We start from the raw sequence: 23138 nt of genomic DNA, 5'->3' as shown, positions 1-23138 counted from the left end.
ACAGCTAACTCAGCACTGGACACAATTCCCATTTTAGAAGGTTATAAGTGATTCACATGTGTTACTTTGTTATAAAACTTACCACAGCCTGCTCAGGTAGGTCAGTCAGCCTTCTTTTGGGGTAGATTGAAGTGGCTCCTCAGCTACCTGATTTCAGGAGTCGTAAAAGGACAAATTATTTGGCCATTTTCTTCATTGATTTCGTACAACAAATGTGGGGAGAGGCACGTAATCTACAGAGCTTCCTGTCAATAATCCACAGCTACTAAGAATGTTTCTGGAACCTATAAAAATGTCGCAGAAGACTCTCTCCCATTTTCTGCATTGTTTGCCAGAATAACTTGACCAGCCTTCTGTAACTCTGCGCCTGGATTCAGGTTTTGGTTTGGTCTTAACTGCCGTCGCCGTCCTTTGTATGCTGAATCCCATGGTACTATTGTTAACTTTTTCTCTTTTTAGCATTACAGATAATTTCGAATCCTTCACGCTGAACTTGTTGTCTTCGCTGTTGGTTGGTGGCCCCAATTCCCCCTTTTATAAAGCTTTAATCGAGGCTGGTCTGGGTTCAGATTTTTCGCCAGATGTTGGGTAAGTGCGTTGGCCGCGTGCAGCAGTGTAGGCCTTCGCCCCACAACTTTAGTTCAACTTGTTGTTTTTTAATTAAATTACTCAGGTTGGGCATTTAAAATAGGGGCAAAGCACACTTTGCTCTTTATTTCACTCTCCCCCCCCCCCCATCCACCTAACCATTTTATATACTGCTTAACACTGTGACTTCTAAGTGGTATAAAGTAAGGTTGTAACAAGGCAATGTGATGTTATGATCAGAGTGTCGGACTAGGACCCAGAAGACCCGGGTTCAAAATCTCCACTCATTCCACGAAGTTTACAGATTAACTTTGGGCCAGTCACAGTTTGTTGTTGTTGTTGTTGTTTAGTCGTTTAGTCGTGTCCGACTCTTTGTGACCCCATGGACCAGAGCACGCCAGGCACTCCTGTCTTCCACTGCCTCCTGCAGTTTGGTCAAACTCATGCTGGTAGCTTCAAGAACACTGTCCAACCATCTCGTCCTCTGTCGTCCACTTTTCCTTGTGCCCTCCATCTTTCCCAACATCAGGGTCTTTTCCAGGGAGTCTTCTCTTCTCATGAGGTGGCCAAAGTACTGGAGCCTCAGCTTCAGGATTTGTCCCGGTGAACACTCAGGGCTGATTTCCTTCAGAATGGATAGGTTTGATCTTCTTGCAGTCCATGGGACTCTCAAGAGTCTCCTCCAGCACCATAATTCAGAAGCATCAATTCTTCGGCGATCAGCCTTCTTTATGGTCCAGCTCTCACTTCCATACATCCAGTCACACTAGGCTGACACAAATGAAATATTTCACACTGCTGTTCCCTGATTTGACTTTGAGGGGGAGAAAAGAGTTCAAGCCAAGACCAGCCAAGCAAGTGAAAACACGCCAACTTCAGGCGACTCTCAATTTGGGGTTATGTTCCGGGAGAGAGAGCGTGCAAAGCCAGAATCACATATAGTCAAAACTTTGGGTTCAGTGGCAGATGGCGCTGCCAAAGTCTTTCCCTTTTTAATTTTTTAAAACATTTTTGCCAAGTGCATAAAGTTGAATGCGTACAAGTTAAATGTGTGTAAGTTGCAAATTACCTGTACTGTAATTTCACGGATAAAATCTCCTGGGAACTTGGATCAGACCCACACCTTCTCAGGATTCCTGGTTGACTGGATCTCAGTTCGTGGAATGTCTGGACTTCCCGCTTCTAAGTAGTGCTAAATGCGCTAAAAGCATTCTGGCTTCCTGAAATTTTAGAACTAGCCTTTGTAGCTTTGTGTTATAGCTTCCTTCTGGCGAATGGGCTGTTCGCCTGTATTTCTACCCTTTCTGTTTGCCTTTATGCACCCTGTCTGGGCTCTGCTGTTCTTCTGCCGCTGGAACAAGTTTAATGCAGTGTGCCACTTCTTTCCCACTTGCCCTTTCCTTCCTGGGGCACAACTCTTTCAAGACTCAGCTGCCCAAGAATCATAGAATAGAATCATAGAATCATAGAGTTGGAATAGACCACAAGGGCCATCGAGTCCAACCCCCTGCCAAGCAGGAAACACCATCAGAGCACTCCTGACATATGGTTGTCAAGCCTCTGCTTAAAGACCTCCAAAGAAGGAGACTCCACCACACTCCTTGGCAGCAAATTCCACTGTCAAACAGCTCTTACTGTCAGGAAGTTCTTCCTAATGTTTAGGTGGAATCTTCTTTCTTGTAGTTTGGATCCATTGCTCCGTGTCCGCTTCTCTGCAGCAGCAGAAAACAACCTTTCTTCCTCCTCTATATGACAGCCTTTTATATATTTGAACATGGCTATCATATCACCCCTTAACCTCCTCTTCTCCAGGCTAAACATGCCCAGCTCCCTTAGCCGTTCCTCATAAGGCATCGTTTCCAGGCCTTTGACCATTTTGGTTGCCCTCCTCTGGACACGTTCCAGTTTGTCAGTGTCCTTCTTGAACTGTGGTGCCCAGAACTGGACACAGTACTCCAGGTGAGGTCTGACCAGAGCAGAATACAGTGGCACTATTACTTCCCTTGATCTAGATGCTATACTCCTATTGATGCAGCCCAGAAGGCCGAAAGCCAGAAGTGGGCAATCTCAGTCCCTAGGGACAAAATGTGGATCTTCCAAGCCTTTCCATGTGGTCTTCAAGCCACACCCCTTGGTAGTCCTGCTGTTCACCTTCTTTGGGTGCTTCTGCCTGGCTGGGACACATGCCTCAATTGCGATGGTGCCTCTTTCTTGCCTGGATGGGGAGAATAAGTGTGTCTCTCTTTGTACAAACCTATGTAGTGCTATGTAGACGCGGGTGGCGCTGTGGGCAAAACCTCAGCGCCTAGGGCTTGCCGATCGCATGGTCAGCGGTTCAAATACCCGCGGCGGGGTGAGCTCCCGTCTTTCGGTCCCAGCTCCTGCCCACCTAGCAGTTCGAAAGCACCCATAAAGTGCAAGTAGATAAATAGGTACCGCTTTCTAGCGGGGAGGTAAACGGCGTTTCCGTGTGCTGCTCTGGTGCCGGCTCGCCAGAGCAGCTTCGTCACGCTGGCCACGTGACCCGGAAGTGTCTCCGGACAGCGCTGGCCCCCAGCCTATAGAGTGAGATGGGCGCACAACCCTAGAGTCGGACACGACTGGCCTTCGGGCAGGGGTACCTTTACCTATGTAGTTCACAGCTAGTATGTCGCCTTCTCTACAAAGTTAAAGTCACCTTTATTGCCCCGCCCACTTTCTCAGGCTCCACCCATAATTGTCTCGTGGCCCCAAGGAGGCTACAATTGAAAGGATGTGGACCTTGAATTGCAAAATGTCTCCCCACCCCTGCTGTGAGCAGCCAAGACAATTTTTCCTTTGTTTTCTGTGTTCTGCAGGTTCAACGGCTCCACAAGAGAGGCTTATTTCAGCGTTGGCCTTCAAGGGATCGCCGAAGAGAACATTGAGACTGTGAAACAAATTATTTCCAGGACTGTCGATGAAGTTATTGAGTAAGTAAAAGCTGTGTGGGGTTGTTTTGTTTTGTAGTGGCTGGGGAGTGTGTGAGTCATTGAGTGTGTGAGTCTTTTTTTTTTTTTTTTTTTGCGTGTTCTTTAATGTTTCAATGGGAGTGGAAGTCTCCCTTCTGTGTGTGCTTTTAGAGCAATATTAACTGTCCGCCTGCTTGTTTGTTTTCTCCCAAGGAATGGGTTTGAGGAAGAAAGGATTGAAGCACTCCTTCACAAGATTGAAATCCAGATGAAGCATCAGTCAACTAGCTTTGGACTTGCTTTGACTTCAGTAAGTGCTGTTTCCCCATTGATGGGTCCATGGCTTGTCTCCTCTCGAGTTAACAGCATTTCTTAACAATACCCTGTTAAATACGTTGGTCATATTCTTGTGTAATGGGGTAGGAAATGGGTTGATCACAAGGGAGAAATGACAGCATTTATCCAGTTCCAAGTCCAGTTAGCTTTTAAAGTTGACCTTCCATATTCATCCCTCAAGTATATTGCCTCCTGTTGGAACCACGAAGGAGACCCCGTTGACCTTCTAAAGATCGCCGAGAAAGTGGCTCGGTTCAGGCAGTGCCTTAAGGAGGACCCCCAGTTTCTTCAGAAAAAGATGAAGCAGTACTTTAAGGTAAGGACCCAGTTACAGGGTAGGGGACGACGACTCTGGACTTGCAAAGGTCCATCACATCCAGCACCCTTGTCTCTTGACAGTGGTCAGCCAAGTGCCACAGGCTGAAGACCACCCCTCTCCCATGACGGCCAGGGTAGATCTTAAAATAGCAGGCTGTTCTTTGCACTGATGGGCACTCCATTGTCTGTTTTCTTCGCCTTGGTCCTGGGCAACTAGGGTAACCCCCATAGGCTGACGCTGTCAATGAGTCCAGATGGGGCTTTCTATGAGAAGCAAACCTCGATGGAAGCGGCAAAGCTGAAAGAAAAACTTGAGGCCCTTTCTGAAGAAGAGAAGAAGCAGACATATGAAAAAGGTGGGGCTTTTACTGCCTTCTTTGACTCTCTTACGTTTATGTGGATGGAGGGATGGACAGAGGATGTGAATAAGCTGCAGCTTGAGTTGGTGGTTGATCTCTGCGCACTTCTTGTTCCCCTTTCCCCCATTTCTGTATTAAAAGATAACAGAAATTTAAACCACATTCGTTGCGGTTTCCCATTTGAGGTCAATGCGCACTTTGAAAACGGACGTTTATTTTTGTGTTTTTATATTATGAACCACCCTGTGGCCCTCAATGAGTAAAAGGTAAAGGTACCCCTGCCCGTACGGGCCAGTCTTGCCAGACTCTAGGGTTGTGCGCTCATCTCACTCTAGAGGCCGGGAGCCAGCGCTGTCCACAGACACTTCCGAGTCACGTGGCCAGCGTGACGAAGCTGCTCTGGCGAACCGGCACCAGAGCAGCACACGGAACGCCGTTTACCTTCCCGCTGGTAAGCGGTCTCTATTTATCTACTTGCACCCGGAGGTGCTTTCGAACTGCTAGGTTGGCAGGCGCTGGGACCGAACGACGGGAGTATAAAAGTTTTAAATGAAATAAATATGTGAGGGGAAATTTGTATCCCTTTGTATTCCACTGCCTCTCCAAAATTTGGCAGCAGGGGACTTAACTTTGAAAACCACCAGGAGCTGTTTGGGAAGCAAATTCATTAAATTCCCAGGAGAACGTTGTCGAATCCCTACTGTTGCCGCTGAACCTGAATCCCTGTTGGATAGTTTTTGTCAGAACCGCTGACCGATGGTACACTTTTCCTTCTAGGGCTGGAACTGCTTGATCTGCAAAGCAAGCCTCAAGACACATCTTGCCTCCCGGCTCTGAAGGTCTCGGATATTGAGCCTAGGATTGCGTTTACTGAGCTGGAGACGTCACTTACAGGTAAGACAGAGTCGCTGAATGCTGATATTCCATTAAAAAAACAAAAAACGTATAGAGCCTGTGAATGTAGTTAGCCTTGTGTTGGAATAGCAGCTCTTTCTCAGGTACAGGCTGACGCCACTCTGGGTTCCTTCCCAGGTGGAAATGCAGGCAGGTTTCGGTTAAGTATGAGAGGGCTCTGCAACATTATGCTTGGTGGATATAGTAAAATTTATAAATAGCCTAATCACAAAGTCTCTAGACAGTGAAATAATTATCAATAACATACAGATAAAATTACTGCAATTTAAAGTCATGTATGCATAACTGATTTTTGCATCCAGATAGACTGGGGTGGGACAGGGAGGTTTTAGCAGCTGTCTTAAAGGAGCCTGCATAATGTTGCACAGTGAGTGTTCCTGTCCAGGGTTTCAGCCAGCCAGTCCATTTTTCTGGGTGCTCCATTCCATTTCCCATGTTTTCCGAGGAAACTGTCTCCTCCTGAGTCAGACCACAAGTCTATCTAGTCCAGTATTTTCAACACTGACTGGTAGCAGCTCTTTGGGGTTTCAGAAAGGAGTTTCTCCCAACTCGTACCTAGAGATGTAAGGGATCAAACCTGGGAGGTAGGGCAGCTTGGAATGGGCCTGTGGGTCCTCAGCTTTTATACGAGCCAAGAGAAGGATTTGGGCTTGAATTGTACGGCGCTCTATATTTCCGAAGGAAGCCGGGCTTGTTTCTGAAACCCTGCTCCCTCCACTCTCCAATTCTGCCACCATATATTGATGAGTTCTTCTCATTTGTCTGTAGCTGAGGATGTCCCGGTCCAGTACTGCGCTCAGCCCACAAACGGCATGGTGTATTTCAGAGCGGTTTCCAGCCTGAACACTCTTCCGGAGGAGCTCCGGCCTTACGTCCCACTTTTTTGCAACGTCATCACCAAGTAAGGAGGAGCTTTCTATTTGTGCTTTGGGGATTTATTCCAGAGAGAGCCCATGTGGTGCTTCCAGATGTTGGACTGCCAGTTTCCCATCAGTCCTGACCACTGACCGTACTCCCTTGGGCTGATGTGATGCATAGTCCTACAACAGCTTGGTCGGAATAGCTCAGTTGGTAGAGCACGAGACTCTTAATCTCAGGGTTGTGAGTTCTGGCCCAAGTTGGGCAAATGATTCCTGCATTGCAGGGGATTGAACTAGATGACCCTCATGCACCTTTCCAACTGTACAATTCTAAGATTCTGTGAACATCTGCAGGGCACCCCGTGGGCTATCTCTGCAATAAACTTCATTCCAGCAAAGGTGGTTAATGAACACTATCTCTTCCCTCTCCCCTCTTTTGGGGTTGATGAGTTAACCTAAATTCAAATTATTTTTTTGCGGGAAGACTATTGGGGTGCATGTTGTGGAAATTGCTCGTTTAATGGTATTACAGTCTATATAGTGTAATGAGCTTGAACAAAATATGTATATCCTTGGCCAAGAAAGTTATTAATGTCAGCAATGCATAGGCAAAATGAAGATTTCATTTTGGACTTTTTTTTTTTTTAAAGATATTTATTAGAATTTTACAAAATGAAAAAAGAAACATACAAAATAAAAATAGATAAAAAACAATTCCATCTTTCCATCACTTTCTTTCATTTGCTTATTTCCCGAACCTCCTCACACCTCCCTTTTTGTATTCCAGTTCAATTTGTTAGTTCAGCAAATCCTTCCCCTTTTTGTTTATCCTAATCTTTAATCTTAAAATAATGTAACATTAAATTTTTGTCTGTTAATAGTCCATTTTTTCATACTCCTTATAGCGTTATTCATTTTGGACTTGTTATGGTTTGAAGGAATTCTATAAATTTTATTGCGTATGTACATGGTCATCGTGTTGCCTATACATTGCTGACGTTCTCTTTGCAACACAGGGGTTTGTTTGGTTACTTACTACAAGAAAGTTATTAAACAGTTCTCCAAGCAATTGTGGGGCAGGCCCTCTGGTACTGGGGCTGGTGACTTGGGGTACAAAGTTTTTGGGAGAAGAAGAGCACAGCTGTGATTTCTGCATTGCAGGAGGTTGGACTAAATGACGGTTTGGGTCTCTTTCAACGCCACCGTTCTGTGATCCTGTAGTTCTAAAGGAAGGTGCCTTGTACCATTTGCGGTGGCTTACCTGCAGCCTTCCAGGTGTAGCCCCTATCAGCTGCAGCTGTCTGCCAGGGGTGATGGAAGCAGCAGTCAAACCACATCTGGGGGGGGGGCAGTGATTTTGCCATCCCTCCCTTACACGGACTGGCAGTGGTCTCTCCCAGCTCTGCCTGGAGATGCCCAGGGATTGAACCTTGGAACCTTTCATTCATTCATTCATTTTATTGCATGCTCAAAGTGGCTTGCAACAAAGAAACATCTCAAAACAAAACACCACAGTCTCATAATAACATAGCAAAACAAGAACACAGTAACAATTTCAAAACAACGTAGCAAAACCATTTCACAGTAGCAGCGAAGCAGAAACATAATAACATACCAAAAAACTGCATTTCAATACTAAAAATGCAACAAGATTACTTCAACAACAGGCAACATCCAGTAACAGAAACAACCCTAAAGCTGTTGCTGTCTAGACTTGGTTGCTGAGCTACATCCCTGGGATTGCGCAGAGCTGGGTATAATTTCTTCTTGGCTGCTAAGGTTTGCTGCCCCAAATCTGCTATGCTACTCGTAGAAGCTGCAGGGAGGGAAATGGGGAGCTTCTAAGCTCCAGCAATCCCTCTTCCTGTTTGCTGCTGTTTGGGGCCAGCAGGTTTTAAGAGGACACCTGGCATGTCCTCCTCTAATGCTGCCATTGGGCTTTTGCCTAAATCTTCAGGTCTTCCATCCCCCAGGCTACTCTTTCCCAGCTCTTTCTGCTGTTCCTCTTAGGGCTCGGCTTCCAAAACCCTTCTTCCAACATGTGCAAAATAAAGGCCAGGAGAGAAATTACTTAAATGCCGCAAGCTTTTGCTTGGCTGGCTGTCCACACCCTACTTGCTCTCTCCTTCTTGCAGAATGGGCTGTGGCGCTCTCAGTTACAGAGAACAGGCTCAAGAGATAGAGCTGAAAACAGGGGGCCTTTCCGTCTGCCCCCATATCACCGTGGACGACTCCCACTTGGACGTGTATGAGCAGGTAAGTCAGTCTCCAGGTCGGGTGTCACGTGGCGCTGGGGCTCTTTCATGTTGGGGCTGTGTCGGCTAGAGATGTGAATGCCTCCCTTGCTGCAGATGAGATGCAAACCTAATTAATGACTGGCAATGTTGCTTCCTATTTCTAAAGCACCATACCCAGTAAATAACTGTCTGGGAATCACAACTGAGCAGATAGCTGTTATTCCTTAAGTAATTATTTGAGGATCTCTTATTGGTTTGTCTACTGATCTGAGTTTTCTTGTTAAATTTCTCCTTTAGGGTGTGCTCTTTTCTTCTCTCTGCCTGGATCGAAATCTGCCTGACATGATGCACATCTGGAGTGAAATATTCAACAGGTACTCTGTGTGTGTTGTTTGCAGTTGTGTGCTTTCCTGCTAAAAGAGCTAAATGGCTTGATTTTGATATATGTCACAAAGCTTGGAGATACTAGAAAACATGGCCATTCATTTCATATCACCCTAAAAATGAAATAAGTGCATAGCTAAATGTGCACAGGATTAAACATGGGTTTTGTTTGTTTGTTTAATTCATAAGAAGGTAATTTATTTTTTAAAAAAATAATAGAAAAAATAAAATTTTATTTATATCCCGCCCTCCCCAGCTGAAGCCGGGCTCGGAGTGGCTAACTCTTTGTGTGGGAGTCACATCAGGTGTAGCTGGATGGAGTACTTGAGAAGCTTTTGATTCAACATAGCTTGCTGGGTTATCTGAGCCCAGAACTAGGCTGCCTTTATATCTAATCTAGAAGCCGTGGCTGGTGCAGAACGCAGTAGCCAGGCCGCTTGAATGCTCAGAAGAAATTGCCCTAAAAACTAAGCAGCTGCTGAGATCATCTCTCAACACTCTAGACCTTCCAGATGAACGACCAGGGCTGGTGGTTATAGCTGGATGTTTTTTGCCCAACTCTTGGTGATTATACTTGGAAGAAGTTGGTCTTCAGCGATGGCTGCTTCTAAGCCCTTTCAGTGCTTTTCTGCTGTGATTTGCCCCCGCCGCCCCCCAACTGATGCCTTTCTGCTTCCTCTCTCCACTTTCTGCAGCCCTCACTTTGAAGACGAGGAACACTTCAAGGTTCTAGTCAAGATGACGGCTCAAGAGCTCTCGAATGGGATTCCCGATTCTGGGCACATGTATGCCTCGATTAGAGCCAGCAGAACCCTGACGCCAGCCGGAGAGCTGCAGGAAATGTTTAACGGCATGGAGCAGGTAAGGAGACAGCCGAGAGGAGAAGGCTTCCATCATTCCGGAAGGGGAGAACTGGCTTAGATGAAGGTGTCTGATTTGTCTACCCAGCCCAGTGCTGTGCACTCTGCCTAACAGCAGCAGCTCCACAGAGATTGAATCAGTCTCTCAAGTAGCCTCTTCTGCACACTGCTGTTTCTATTCCAACAAGAGTTCTTGCCTGAAGTTTCTAGGGAAGCACATTGAAACAAGGGAGCAATTCCCAGCAGCCATATGTGGGGAAGAAGCCCCCCCCCCCCAGTTGTTTATAGTCACATATTTTAAGGTCTCGGGTCTGCTTGGTGGGTTTTCATTGCTTTTGCTTTACTATTCATTCTCTCTCTCTCCTTCCTGCTGCCCCAATTCAGGTGAGATTGATGAAAAGAATTGCAGAGATGTCCGACATTAAGCCAGTGCTGCGGAAATTGCCACGCATCAAGAAATACCTCTTAAACAGCGACAACATGCGGTAAGGCTCTGTTAATGTTCGCTTAATGTGACCCTAAGCTAGCCCCGAGTGGATTTCTAAGTCCTTTGCTGGCTTCCTCTCTAACCCCCTAATGGTGAATCTTGCATGTACACAACCGTGTGAGAGACAGGTATTCTACTGAGCATTCAGTTATCAGGCAGTGAGCATTTAAGAGAGCATTAGTCTGCCTTCTTGAGCGTTATCCGGGAATTCAAGCATCTGAAACTCTACTGCCAAATGAAAGCATTAAATAAAGATTTTTTTGAAAGTAAATTACAGTTTTACATAGTTTGGAAACACTGCTCGTTGGTCTGCAGGAGGGGGGGAGTACATGAAATCTGTTGCTGATGCAACCATCAGCAACAAAGGAGAATTATTGAGCACCCCTCCCTCCATTGACTCAAGAGAACGCTGTTACTCTGTGTTCCACTATTTGCTTGTTCGTAGTATTTTAAAACCGAACTGCCCTGAGTTCCTTGGCCAGGAAGGTTCTGTATAAATGCAGCTGGCAAATAACATACTACTTCTCAAGATGGCGGCCTTTGGAGTCCACAACTCTTGGCTGCTCAAAGCAAGAATTCTGGTCTCCATCCCTCTTACCAGCAGGGAGAAGAAGGGAGTGTGACTGCTTGGGTTACCGTGGTTTGAACACAGCTCCTGATTTCAGGCAGTGTCAAGTGCATCGACCTAGCTTGGGAAGGCGTGGCAATGAGGGGAGTGTCGTGATGTAGCAATTAGAGTGTCGGACTAGGACTTGGGAGACCGGGGTTCAAATCCCCGCTTGACCAGTGAAGCTCACTGGGTGACCTTGGGCCAGTCACTGCCCCTAGGATTGACCCTGCCTTGCAGGGCAGGGCATGGCGATTAAATGTTGAGAGGAAGAACCATGTACACCACCTTGGAGTGAAAAAGGTGGGCTATAAAGTAAATGGACGCAGGTGGCGCTGTGGGTTAAACCACAGAGCCTAGGACTTGCCAATCAGAAGGTCGGCGGTTCGAATCCCCGCGAAAGAGTGAGCTCCCGTTGCTCGGTCCCTGCTCCTGCCAACCTAGCAGTTCGAAAGCACGTCAAAGTGCAAGTAGATAAATAGGTACCGCTCCAGCGGGAAGGTAAACGGCATTTCCATGTGCTGCTCTGGTTCGCCAAAAGCGGCTTAGTCATGCTGGCCACATGACCCGGAAGCTGTACGCCGGCTCCCTCGGCCAATAAAGCAAAATGAGCACCGCAACCCCAGACCCTTAAACTTTAACTATAAAGTAAATAAATAATCTCCCAGCTTTGTAGCTGGGGAAGTTGCAGCGCTGCTGCCAGGACCTCCAAAACCTCCCTGCTGAGCCTCTTCAGCTTCAGAGTTGGAGGGAAGCCTGGCTCCATACTGCCCTCACCACGCAGAGCCCTCAGAGACCAGAATTAAAGTCCGCCCAGCATTTTTTAAAGCCAGTGATATTTGATGGCTAAACAGAACTCGACTTGGAAAAGTGGGGAGGTGTAAAAGCGCAGTTTGTTCCTCGCAGACGGTGTGTTTGTGCGTGCGACTAGATGCAATTTAATTTCTGCCTAGATGTTCAGTGAACGCCACCCCTCAGCAGATGCCACACGCTGCGAAAGCCATTGAAAGGTTCATAAAGGGCATCGCCCGGAGTAAAAAGGAACGCAAGTCCGTCCGCCCCCATGTGATTGAGGTAAAGGAGGATTAGCAGAGAAAGTGTTTGTGTTGCAGGTGACTTTCCAGTTCTCATGCAAATGAGAGGCAGAATTGGCTACATATCCAGTGCATTTTTCTATAGCTTATGGAAATACAAATCTTGCAACACGGGCTGCCAAGGGCGCCTCCCCCTGCTCTCACATTTCCTTCCTGCTGTGGTTCCTACAAATGTTAGCATGTTTCAAGTACTATTCTTCCACCCCTTCCTGAGGGAGCTAAGGCTGAGATGAGAAGGGGCAGTGCCTTTTGGTTCATTGGTATTATAGCTGAATTCTACAGTTGCGACCAAATTCTCCTATTATATGAAGAAACTGAAGATGTTGCTGAGTCCAAATTTGATCTGTGCAATAGAATTTGAGGGGTATTGAGAGGGAGAGAAGACATAGACTGCTTTCCTCCAAAGATGCTGTTAGCTCTGTAGAGGGAGATACCCCAACAATGCTTGTATTTCTCTCCAGTGGGCCAGATAGCTTCTGGGAGTGGGATGGGGACTTAGATCAGGAAAAATGTCCTACAGCACTCCAATAATGTATGAAGCCCCCTGCAGCAGTTTTTTAAAGCCAGAGGACGGATGGAAGGCTGATAGCCCATGTCACTTCTACTTTGGCTGTTCTCATTGCCTAGGTGGGAGCCTATTTCAGCCTGGGAGCCGCATTCCTTTGTAGAGAACCTTCTGGGGGCCGCATGCCAGAGTTGGGTGTGGGCAGAGCAACGGCTGTGACCCTTAGCTTTGTGCAATAGGCTGCATTTTGGCCCCAAATCGCAAGTTCCTGTACACACTCATATCCCCGTTCTCCATTAATGCATTATTACAGTTTAAGTTAGGCAGAAAACTGGCGGCACAAAGCAGATGTCCTAGAGGGATTCAGCCTGGGGAGAGGGAGTTTTCAGAGAGCCAGATAGAAAGACACGGAGGGCCACATTTGGCCCCTGACCCAGAGGCTTCCCACCCCTGTCTTACATTGTAATCCTCACAGGGTACCCCAGCATTAGCACTGCCCGCAGGACATGTTTTGAATGCAACCCTTAGTGTGATCAGCAGCAAAATATTGGACACAGCGGAAAGGAAATGCTTGGGGAAGCTGTGCTGTTTACTTGGGAGAAACCAATCGGATCTCTGTTGTTTCAACCAAGTTTTCTCTTTGCAGAAACCTTCAGACCCCAAAACCGATGGCAGTGAGGTGCTTGCTTGCTCCCAGATCACCAGGAAGCTCATTACGGTGAGTCTTAGCTCATTTGCCTTAGGTCGAAGTTGCCAGTATTTGTCACTACTCCCCAAATTGAGCCTTAACTGCTCTGAAGATTAATGTGCTCCTTTCAGGGGGGACCTGAAGCCTTAACAGGAAGCTAAAATTGGGTAATAACTCGGGGAAGTAAAATGTTCCCCATCCCAAAAAAACAATTGTGTGCTGGTGGCACCCAATTCTGCTTCCATGAGTTGGTTTTTCTTTTAGAAATATTGCTCCATGCTGGCTGGACAGAAAAGAAAAAGCCACCGCAGTGGCAAAAATCAAGATTTCTTAGAGTTGTTTTGTTTTTCTAAGTGCTTTCTTCATTTATGAGAAGAAGAAGTGGCTGGCAATCGAGTTGGTTGTTTGTCACCTGCACAGGAAAAATGCCTTAGAACAAAAATGGCAATCCTGTGCCCCATTGTTGTTGGTCTCCAACTCCCATCAGCCCCTGTTCGCAGAGCCCAGTGGTCAGGGTTGATGGGAGTTGGAGTCCAGCAGATTCTGGGAGCCGTAACTTTTCTGTCCCTTCCCAAGAAAGACTTGGTTGTACTCCTCCTTCTATGTAAATTCAACAATGGCAGGTGCATCTAGGGTGCAATTTTTGCCCCACAAACTGGATGGAGGACGACGACTTACCTATGACCCATCTCCGAAACATTTTTTTGCCTCCATAAAGTTCTTCAAAATAGCATACGATATCTTTTTTTAAAAAAAGTTGAATGGAATATAAACAGTCTGCTCTTGCGTGCCAAAGATTGTCTCCCGATTTATCCCCACTTGGGGCTTCATAAAGTTATATTTCTAAAGCTACTAACATAGCTAACCCAAGCCCTGCCTTCATTGCTTATAAAAGGCAACACTAGGCTAGGAAGGGAGGGAGAAGAGAGTTAGTTACATGTCAAGTGAAAGTGTATTCTGTTGTACGCCTGGGAAATGCACATCCCCTTTGCAAACTGTGCCCCCTTCAAATGTGGGGCTGTGCTGAGCTGTTCCTTGCCTTTGACAACTACTGCCTTTAAAAAACAATAATAGGAGGTATCAAATTCTTAAAATGCTTTCCCTCTTCTCCCTTGCTGTCGGCTGTTCTGAGCCCTCCAAGCAATCACATTGAGACTCTGTGGTCTCATTTTCCTCCTTCCTTCTCTCTCCAAGTAACCAAATGCAGAATTGACTGTTAACCTTTCTGGACTCCTTTTGATGCTCTTGAATGGGTAAGAATTGCTCTCTCTATACACTCTCTGCCAGAGGTGATCTAAACCAAAAACAATGTGACTTTTCCTCCAGGATCCCACTTTCCAGCCATGCCAAATGAAGACTCATTTCCTTCTGCCCTTCCCTGTCAATTATGTTGGTGCCTGCGTTCGGACAGTTCCCTTTACAGCCCCGGACCACGCAAGGTAAGATGATGGGAAGTGCTGCCAAACAGATTTGGAAATGGTGCATGAGTTGAATAAAAGAAATCTCCAATTGCGGCTGTGTTGAGAACTGCATTCAGAAATAACCGACGGTGCTCTCGGGAAGACGTTTGCTTTCAAAACACAGGGATGTTTTCTGAGTTAGAGGCTGCTACAAGTAGTGCATTTATGTCTGGACTCACAGGCAGGGTGACCCACAGCTCACAAAATCAGGCTTTCTTTCCCCCACTTGCCTGTTCACTCTGTGTTGCTGCCTGCCTCTCAGCTCAGGAGAGCATCTGTGGGGCACAGGTGGGTTTGGCTTGCAAGCTTTGCTTGCGGGTGCGGCTTCAACAACACTGCTTCCCATGTGCGTCTTCAGGGGGCATTGCTGCCAAGGTAACAGCAGCTGATAAGGGACCACTTCTGAGTTAATGACACCTGTGCTCTCCTGGCACTCATTAGGTGGAGGCGCTGCTTTGGAGCAGCAAGAAGGAACCAGGTAGCTGGCACTGATTCTGCCCACGGAGCCCCCAGTTCACTCTCCCCAAGGGATGTCTAGGACAGGGGTAGCCACTGCTACTATTCCTATCATCCTTACCTGGCCTTGCTGACTGGAGTTGGGAGTCTTAGCAGCAGCTAGAGGCCACCATGATCTAGCAAGTTCATTAAAACTTCCACTTGGAGAAGCACATTCCCTTACATGCATAAGTCTTGTGCTTTTAAAAAGGAGAAAAAATGTGGTGTGGAAATGTGGAGATCAGAGATCTTGACTTCTGAGGGGAGACAAGTTATGAAATCTTCCTGAGTCTGAAATTTTGCCGATTTGGTACATTTGTTCATGCAGACTTATAATGATGATGATGATGATGATGATGATGGTGAGGAATAAAGAAAGGGCCAGGGAGAGAGCATCTTAATCAGAATTGAAGAGTTGAAAGGTCATCTAGCCTCAACCCCCTGCAATGTAAGGATCTCTTGTTCACTAACGATCTCTCTCTTTTTTCAGCCTCCGCATCCTCGCCCGGCTAATGACGGCTAAATTTCTGCATACAGAAATTAGAGAGAAAGGAGGTGCATATGGAGGTGGTGCACAACTTGCCAGTAATGGCATATTCAGTTTCTACTCCTATAGGTAACTAGTTGACTGAGTGGAACCACAATGTCTTCCTTTGACTGTTCTTGTTTGTTTTTCTGTTTTCCTTTTTTTTGTAAACCAGCGTTCTCTGCCAAATAAAATGAGTTCAGGAACTGGAATTGTACAAATCATTGAGTGGTAAAGGGAGAGTAGATTATTGCTATCTGCCCCAGAGCACTCAGATCAGTGCTTTTAAATTTTGAGGAAATCCCATAACGTAAAAAAGCACGAACACGTCAGTGATGGGAAAGCTGCGTAATTGCTTTCCACTTCTGCAGTGCTGAACAGAATGCTGAACAGTGGCAGGGGAAGGCTGTAGCTCAACGCTAGAGCATCTGCTTTGCAGGCAGAAGGTCCCAGGTTCAATCCCCGTCATCTCCAGGTAGGGATGAGAGAGGCCCCCATTTGAAACCCTGGAGAGCTGCTTCCAGTCCATGTAGACAATATGGAGCTAGATTGGCCAAAGGTCTATTTCAGTTTGAAGCACATTCCTATGTTCCTATGATTTCAAGCTTTCTAAGTTCAGGGAACCCAACAGATTTATTTGTTGTAAGTTCAATACAATGTCATTGGGACAGAATTAGCCTTCAGAAGTCAACACTGCTTTTTAACAGTTGGGTTTTCATCTATCTGTGATCACAGTGTGAGGCAAAGCTAGAAAAAGCAACCACTTGAACAAGAGCAAGTCACTTTGTGGTGTCATTTCTCTGTAAAAAAATAAAATGGCTGTATAAACTTACCCGTGCCTTCCTTGCATTTTAGGGATCCAAATTCAATGGGTACCCTGTCTACTTTTGAAAAGGCCGCCGAATGGGCCAAGGTGGGAAAATTCACGCAGCAAGACATTGACGAAGCCAAGCTTGCCATGTTTGCATCTGTCGATGCCCCACAAGCCCCATCAGACAAAGGTATGTTGACTTCTCATCTTAGGATTGAGCCAAATGAGTAGAGCGAATAGCCTTTCCTGGATCAAAATAGCCATCAGTCTGAAAGCCAAAATATGATTTTGCACATATTTTAGTTATCTTTGATGCTTTTGAGTGGGGGGGGGAGGCGGACCCAGTTCCATATGTCTAAATCGCAGCCAAAAAGAGTTTCTGACATTATCAGGCATTTCCAACATGGAGAAATTATCTAAAATTTGTTGCATAATTCTTGGCTACATGTGCCATTCCAGAAGAATTGAGAGTGATCTCAGTGCGTTATGAAACAGATCTGTCTAAAAGTAGGAACTGCAGGATGGAGGTGTGGTTTGCCACCTGCTGCTTTCACTCTTAAGAATCAAGTTAGTTTTCTTAACGTTCGTGAATTCTTTGTAGGAATGAATACCTTTTTGTACGGGATCTCCGATGAGATGAAGCAGAGGCACAGAGAGCATCTTTTCGCCGTCTCCAAAGATAACCTCATAGATGCAGCCAACAAGTGAGTTTGTGTGCCTGACCGGGAAGTGCGAGACTTCTCAGATAGCTTTCAGAAACCCACAAGGGGAGTGGGGGCAACTGAGGTTTGCCACACAGCCCTTTAATTTTCAGGATTGTGGGTTTACTGTGGCATGGGGCTATTGAATGGGATAATGGGACAAATCAGTTGGATGTGTAAAACTTACACAGAACCTAGATTTGTGAATCAAATCTAGCTAGTTGGATGGCAGTATGCGTGGTGAAGCCCTAGAATAACTCATAAGCAAGCCAAGCATGAATTGCAGACTGAGCAATGTGTACATACAAATATGCTCTACTTCTCCAGCTTGAACAACCCTCCAGCATCAAGTGAAAGGGAGCTCCAGAGACTTTGATGCTGTCTAAAATTAAAACGTTTTTCAGAATGACGTGTGCTGTTCAGTTTCTGAATTGCCCTTTATCAATAATGATCCCAGTGCAGTTTAAAACGAAAGCATCACTTTTGCCCATTGAGTCCTGAGAATTGAAGACTCCTAATATTCCCTACACTTATCCGATGAACAGACAATTGCAAATGAACAGTAGACTAACGGTTCATGCTTTGTTGACTTTCAGATATCTTGCCGCTGGGAAGAGAACAAAAGGACTGGCTATTCTTGGCCCAGAAAACCCACACACTGCCAAAGACCCTTCGTGGGTTATACGATGATATTTGCTGCCGGCTCAGATTAGATGCAATCGTGTGTGACGGATACCAAAATAACTTGGGGTCCTCCTCCTCTATAGCAGTGCTGTCAGGACCGGACAGCACTACACTTGTGTCATCTTAAAGAGCTTGACTCCACAGTGGTGCTTACTTCTCAAGCGGGATTTCGCCCTCTGTCAGTCTTTCACTATTTGCCAAACTGAAGCTCTGGATTATGGTCCCAAACTAGCTCAATAACCATGACTAATTTCCCACCGGAACTACTGTTGGTTCTGCCTAGAGCCGATCATGATTAAGTTTAACTAGGTGGTACCTAGCACGTTGTCGAAGCACACAATTAAGTTTTCTGTTTTCTTTAAATCATGTCTAATAGAGTTAGGGTTTCCTCTTTTTTCTAAGATTACTGTCATTGACCATCTTCAGTACTCTTATTTGAATATTGTGTGTCTCAACCTTGTGCCATTAAATATTTCCAGCCTCTGATGAGTTGTTCTGCGTAGTATCTTGTCATGAGACTTCTTATTCCCGCATCAGGTAGCTTATCTTTAGAGACAACACAGCAGAAGGCAAGTCTGTGCCTGCCACTTTTTGTTTAGTGATGGGGTTGGCGAGAGGTTACTCCTTTCTTCTCTGGTGTTTTAGGTAGTAAAGGATGTACTGGCAGAAGCACTCATATCAGCACTGAGAATTTTAAATACAGGGTTGCTCCTACCATCTTAATATATATACAACTCCTGCAGGTGGTGATTTTACACATGAGGATGCATTCCAGCAGTCTTCGCCCCAGCCTACTTGGGTACCATGTGGCTGCCCTGCTAACTCCACCCCTGGTTGAGGGCTCTAAGCATGGGGAGAAGTCACTTGTCTTCAAAGCAAAAGTCACACCCCATGCCAGTGGATTCCAGAACAGATCTAACAAGCTATCTTTACATCTGCTTTGGAATCCAAGCCACTGCAGGGGTTGTGGCAAACATTAGTTTTGAAGCTGGGGTCTCTTTGCAATTACAGCAGAGAAAAATCATAATCTTGCATTTGCTACTTTAACTCTTGCTCCTTAGATATCCAAGCAGCTGGACTGAAGTTGGTTGCACTACATAAACAACTTGCTACACAAGCAAGAAATTGCCTTGAATTTGTAGGCCTTGAAATCCAATGCTTTTTTTTCTTTTATGAGCACGTTCAGCTAGTGCACGTTAGCCAACTTGGCACCTTCCAGATGTTGCCACACTACAGCTCCTATCACCTCTGACCATTGGTTACATTAGCTAGGGCTGGTAAAGTTGTACCAATAACATGGGCTAGCCCTGAGAAGCTCTAGCCAGTGGGTAGGATGAAGCAAGCTCGTCCCAGGTTGTACAGAACAAATGACTCCAGTGCTTATTTTTAATATAGTATTTTATTCTGTTGGGGGACATATATAAGTTTCCTTTTTAGTTTGACACAAAACTAAGCCTCTGTAACATACTCTAAGTGTAAACACTATCTGGTAAAAGTGCAAGAGATGAATAGCATCACACGGAGTGCATAGAACCGTTTTTGCACAGGTTATTGGTAAGGAACACATTGGTAAGTTGGGTTTTTTTGTTGTTAAGTTAGGCTCTAGGGTGTTTTGTGTGGTGTCTTTTTAAGAAGCCTAGGACAATACCAGGTAGAGAGTGTCTGTGATGGCGGCTTTTTGTTTTTCCACATAAAGTGCTGGTACAATAACTTAGATGTTACAAAACGAAGCTGCAACAAGTATTCTAAAGCATCGTTGACACACAATGGAGAGCTATTGCAACCTTTTAACAGTAGGACACCTTGGACCCGTCGGCTCACGCTTCTGCCTGTTTTGGTCTGAGCACATGCTCCAACTGGCCCGAATCTGACACATCGTAGCTGGTCTTGTATTTGGCCAGAATTTTCATCAGGGGCCGTAACTTCAGCCACCACTGTTCGCGGGGAATTCGGTGCCTGTTTAGCAAGAAAGAGGGGAAATGCTTTTAGAACTCATTTAAGCTTATAGGCAGGCTTTAAGGAACACCAACTGAGGGTGCTGATCAACTTGAAACAAGACACAGGAACTTTGCAATAGGGTCTTGTCACTCTGTTCATGTAAATAGATAGTTTATATGGGGAGTTAGTGCTAGTGACATGCTGTCATGTCAACTTGTGCCCAGCAGATAAAGTAGCTGCCTATTTGCACAAGCGATGTAATAGGAGAGCCATTAGATCATGGAAACACACTCCCCTTCCTCCATTAAAACAAGGATTCTAATTTGCTGGTTTTAAACAGCTCAGGCTGAGGTCTTTACAGGTGCCACTAAATAATACTGCAGAAGCAAAATGTTACATGCAAAGTTTATGCTCTTCCGCTGGGGCATGTTGCTTCTCTTAAAATCCAAGCTTCAGACTTGGCACCTAGCTTGGCTGGGCAAAAAGCCCAGTAGAGATGATGCAGGGATTAAGAGAATTTTGAAAAATTCAGCAGCTGCCATGCTACCCAATAGCTGGGCACCACCCACAACAGCAACAGTACATTGGAAGCATTTGCTATTAAAAGATTAAAAAGGGGGTGAAAGAATATTGTGTCTGGTTCAGCGCTGCCAGGTCCTTGTAAAAGAGAAATTCTCTTTTCAATAATCCCAGGAGTTGTTTTTTTTTTTTGGGGGGGGGGAGGCACTTCAAGTCTGAAGTTGAACTAGAGTCTACCGTTTGTCCCCAAAGAGATACCAATTCTTAATGCTAATCTTCGTGTGGACAGCGGTGTTTCCCCCCACACTGTCTTTACTTACACAAAGTCTGTTTCATCCTTCAGTTGAACCACAGGCTGGAAAATAAGGTTCCTCCGGCGCATTCCCAGGAGGCAAACACTGTCCTCAGTGTTGGCAAATACCCTTCCTTTGAAAAAAAAACATACATTTTCTCATTTTAGCTATAAAAGAGTAACATACGGGAATAGTGTACGGGGGGGATGAAATGTTAAAGAATTCCACATAGGGTTTTTAATTGAATTTGGTTAACTGAAATGTTACAGTGAAGAACGACAACAAAAAATAGGGACTGAAACTGTTAGAGGGCATGGTTTTCAAATCGGTAATTAGAGTGAAAGAGAATGGATAAATAACTGATGTCATTGGCCATGGTTAATTTCGTTAGAAATCGTTCAACATTACAGAAAGAACTGTTCCTCAAACCTGATAAAATTGCAAAAGAATGAAGCGTGTTACCTTCATCTGTGATCCATGCAGCAACCAAGAAAACAAAACAAGAAAGGAAGAATATATGTAACTCACGCGGTGCATTCCTATGTTTTTACAAATTATTGTCAGGAACTTTTAAGTCTTGGGGAGTTAGGTTTGGAATTCTGAGATTACTCACACATTTTAGCACAGTTTGAGGAGTCGGTCATAATCAAAAAAAGTAGAGCTAGGATAGCCAACATGGTGCCTTTCAGATGTTTTGAATTATAATGCCCATCAGCTTAACCAGCCAGAAATGATGGAAGCTGTAGTCTAAAACACTGGACAGCACCAAGTTGACAACCCTGGAGTAAAATATCAATCAACATGACCAAATCATGGCAAGATTTGGTAATTTGCCTAATATTCTAAGAAATCTGAAGCCTTATCCTACGCAGGTTTACTCAAACAATGTACCATTAGAATTTGGTGGATCTTACCCCCTGAGTAAGCTTGTCTAGACTTACGTTTTGCTCAGAAAATTAGAAGTCAGTTAAGTGAAAGGATTCCTTAGTAACTGACTGGTTTTTACTTAGTTCTGTTGCAACCACTTGAATGTGGCTTGATATATAGAATACCATGAGGTATACCTAACATTCATGGATACTTTAGCCCCTGTAAATAAAGTATTGTGGATTAAGTTTTCTGAATTATCAGCCTCAAATATTCTTGAGAATGCAAACAACCTTGGTCCTAAACATGCCTTTTCAAAAGAAGAAAGGGAGCTGGCCTACTTGCTTAAGAAATATTAACAGCCGTTTGTAAATGTTTGCTATATTATATTTTAATATATTTATACTGTCTTTCTGCCCTGAAGTGGGCCTGCAAAGCAGTTTACAAGCAATATAAACGATGAAATCTTTTTTAAAGTCAAGAAAAAAAATGTAAACAAGCAGGATTAGATACTTTCCCCTGTAAAAGCACATCAAAACACAGCCTGCTTTCAAAAGGCCAACAGTGATTCAAGACTCCAGTCTTCAAACTGGAAGAGCATTGTACAAATGAGGTGCCATTACTGGAAATAATGGCTTCAATATTTCCAGCAAGCTACGGAAAAATAAAACAGGGCAGCTAAGCCTTTTTTCATCGATGTGATAACATACGAGAGAAGAAACAGGTGTGCCTCACAGACTCAGTATCACATGTTTGGCACTTTCCTATTGATGTTAGCAGCTGACACATTAAACTAGTTAATTTTTATTTTTTTTAATGCCATCAGCATTTCCTTACCTCTTCGATAGCATTCTTTGAGTTTCTTGGAGAGCCAAAGCACAGCTTTCGCCGAAATTTTTGTCCCAAAGTTTCTGTCAAACGGTGAAGGAGCGCCACCCTGTGAAATTCGACACGTACGTTAACAGTGAGTTGAAGTTTTAGGACTCTGTTCAGAGTTACAAAACAATTAGGAGGCTTCCTGCCTCACACTTAGGCGGAAATTGAGGCATGGCCCATAGTCATGGACAGCAACTAGGGATCCAGGTTGCAAGATTACCTGCGCCTGCAGTGAACTTGGTCTCCACTGAACAAAGGCAGCATTATAAACAAATGACTGCTTCTACATACAGTTCTTTGTGCAGCATCAGATAGTTATAATTTAAGTCGTACTGACATACAGAGCTGCGAGACCTCAATTCAATGGCTGTGGTCCCAGTGCTAATATCTTCATGCCTCGGTGTTACCAATGAATTAGTATTAAAACTAGTTAAATGCTATTAAACTTAGAAGTAGAGAATTGTAGAGTTGGAAGGGACCACAAAGGTCAATTCAGTCCAACTCCCTTGCAAGGCAGGCCACCTTCACCCAACGTGGGGCTTGAACCAACGACTCTGAGATTAAGAGTCTCCTGCTCTGCCAATCAGCATCTTAAAAAGCAGAGACATCACCTTGCCAGCAAAGGTCCGTATAGTTAAAGCTATGGTTTTCCCAGTACTGATGTATGGAAGTGAGAGCTGGACCATAAAGAAGGCTGATCGCCAAAGAATGGATGCTTTTGAATTATGGTGCTGGAGGAGACTCTTGAGAGTCGCATGGACTGCAAGAAGATCGAACCTCTCCATTCTGAAGGAAATCAG

The 23138-nt window shown here is 45.0% G+C and overlaps 2 protein-coding genes across 4 annotated transcripts in view; one reads left to right on the top strand and one right to left on the bottom strand.

The window, feature by feature from the left end:
- PITRM1 (pitrilysin metallopeptidase 1) overlaps positions 1–18331 on the top strand; it is a 31892-nt gene extending 13561 nt beyond the window's left edge. The window contains exons 10-27 of the mRNA XM_028750564.2: positions 460–588; positions 3426–3539; positions 3732–3828; positions 4036–4170; positions 4390–4528; positions 5309–5425; positions 6215–6347; positions 8442–8562; positions 8841–8917; positions 9623–9788; positions 10172–10272; positions 11835–11955; positions 13127–13198; positions 14495–14607; positions 15614–15739; positions 16505–16650; positions 17062–17164; positions 17758–18331. Of these exons, the coding sequence (XP_028606397.2) occupies positions 460–588; positions 3426–3539; positions 3732–3828; positions 4036–4170; positions 4390–4528; positions 5309–5425; positions 6215–6347; positions 8442–8562; positions 8841–8917; positions 9623–9788; positions 10172–10272; positions 11835–11955; positions 13127–13198; positions 14495–14607; positions 15614–15739; positions 16505–16650; positions 17062–17164; positions 17758–17851 (2104 nt within the window). The 3' untranslated portion in view covers positions 17852–18331. The remainder of the gene's footprint in view (positions 1–459; positions 589–3425; positions 3540–3731; positions 3829–4035; positions 4171–4389; positions 4529–5308; positions 5426–6214; positions 6348–8441; positions 8563–8840; positions 8918–9622; positions 9789–10171; positions 10273–11834; positions 11956–13126; positions 13199–14494; positions 14608–15613; positions 15740–16504; positions 16651–17061; positions 17165–17757) is intronic.
- An 894-nt stretch (positions 18332–19225) lies between these two features.
- PFKP (phosphofructokinase, platelet) overlaps positions 19226–23138 on the bottom strand; it is a 54309-nt gene continuing 50396 nt past the window's right edge. For all 3 annotated transcript variants that reach the window (XM_028750215.2, XM_028750214.2, XM_077936766.1), the window contains 3 exons: positions 22300–22399; positions 20623–20728; positions 19226–19801 (listed from right to left, as the gene is read on the bottom strand). In XM_028750215.2, coding sequence (XP_028606048.2) covers positions 19663–19801; positions 20623–20728; positions 22300–22399 — 345 coding nt within the window. In that variant the 3' untranslated portion in view covers positions 19226–19662. The remainder of the gene's footprint in view (positions 19802–20622; positions 20729–22299; positions 22400–23138) is intronic.

Source organism: Podarcis muralis, chromosome 12 (genome assembly GCF_964188315.1).
Source record: "Podarcis muralis chromosome 12, rPodMur119.hap1.1, whole genome shotgun sequence".
Classification (NCBI taxonomy): Eukaryota; Metazoa; Chordata; class Lepidosauria; order Squamata; family Lacertidae; genus Podarcis; species Podarcis muralis.
Note: the sequence above shows the minus strand (reverse complement) of the source record. Positions and strands in the feature narration are given on the sequence as shown.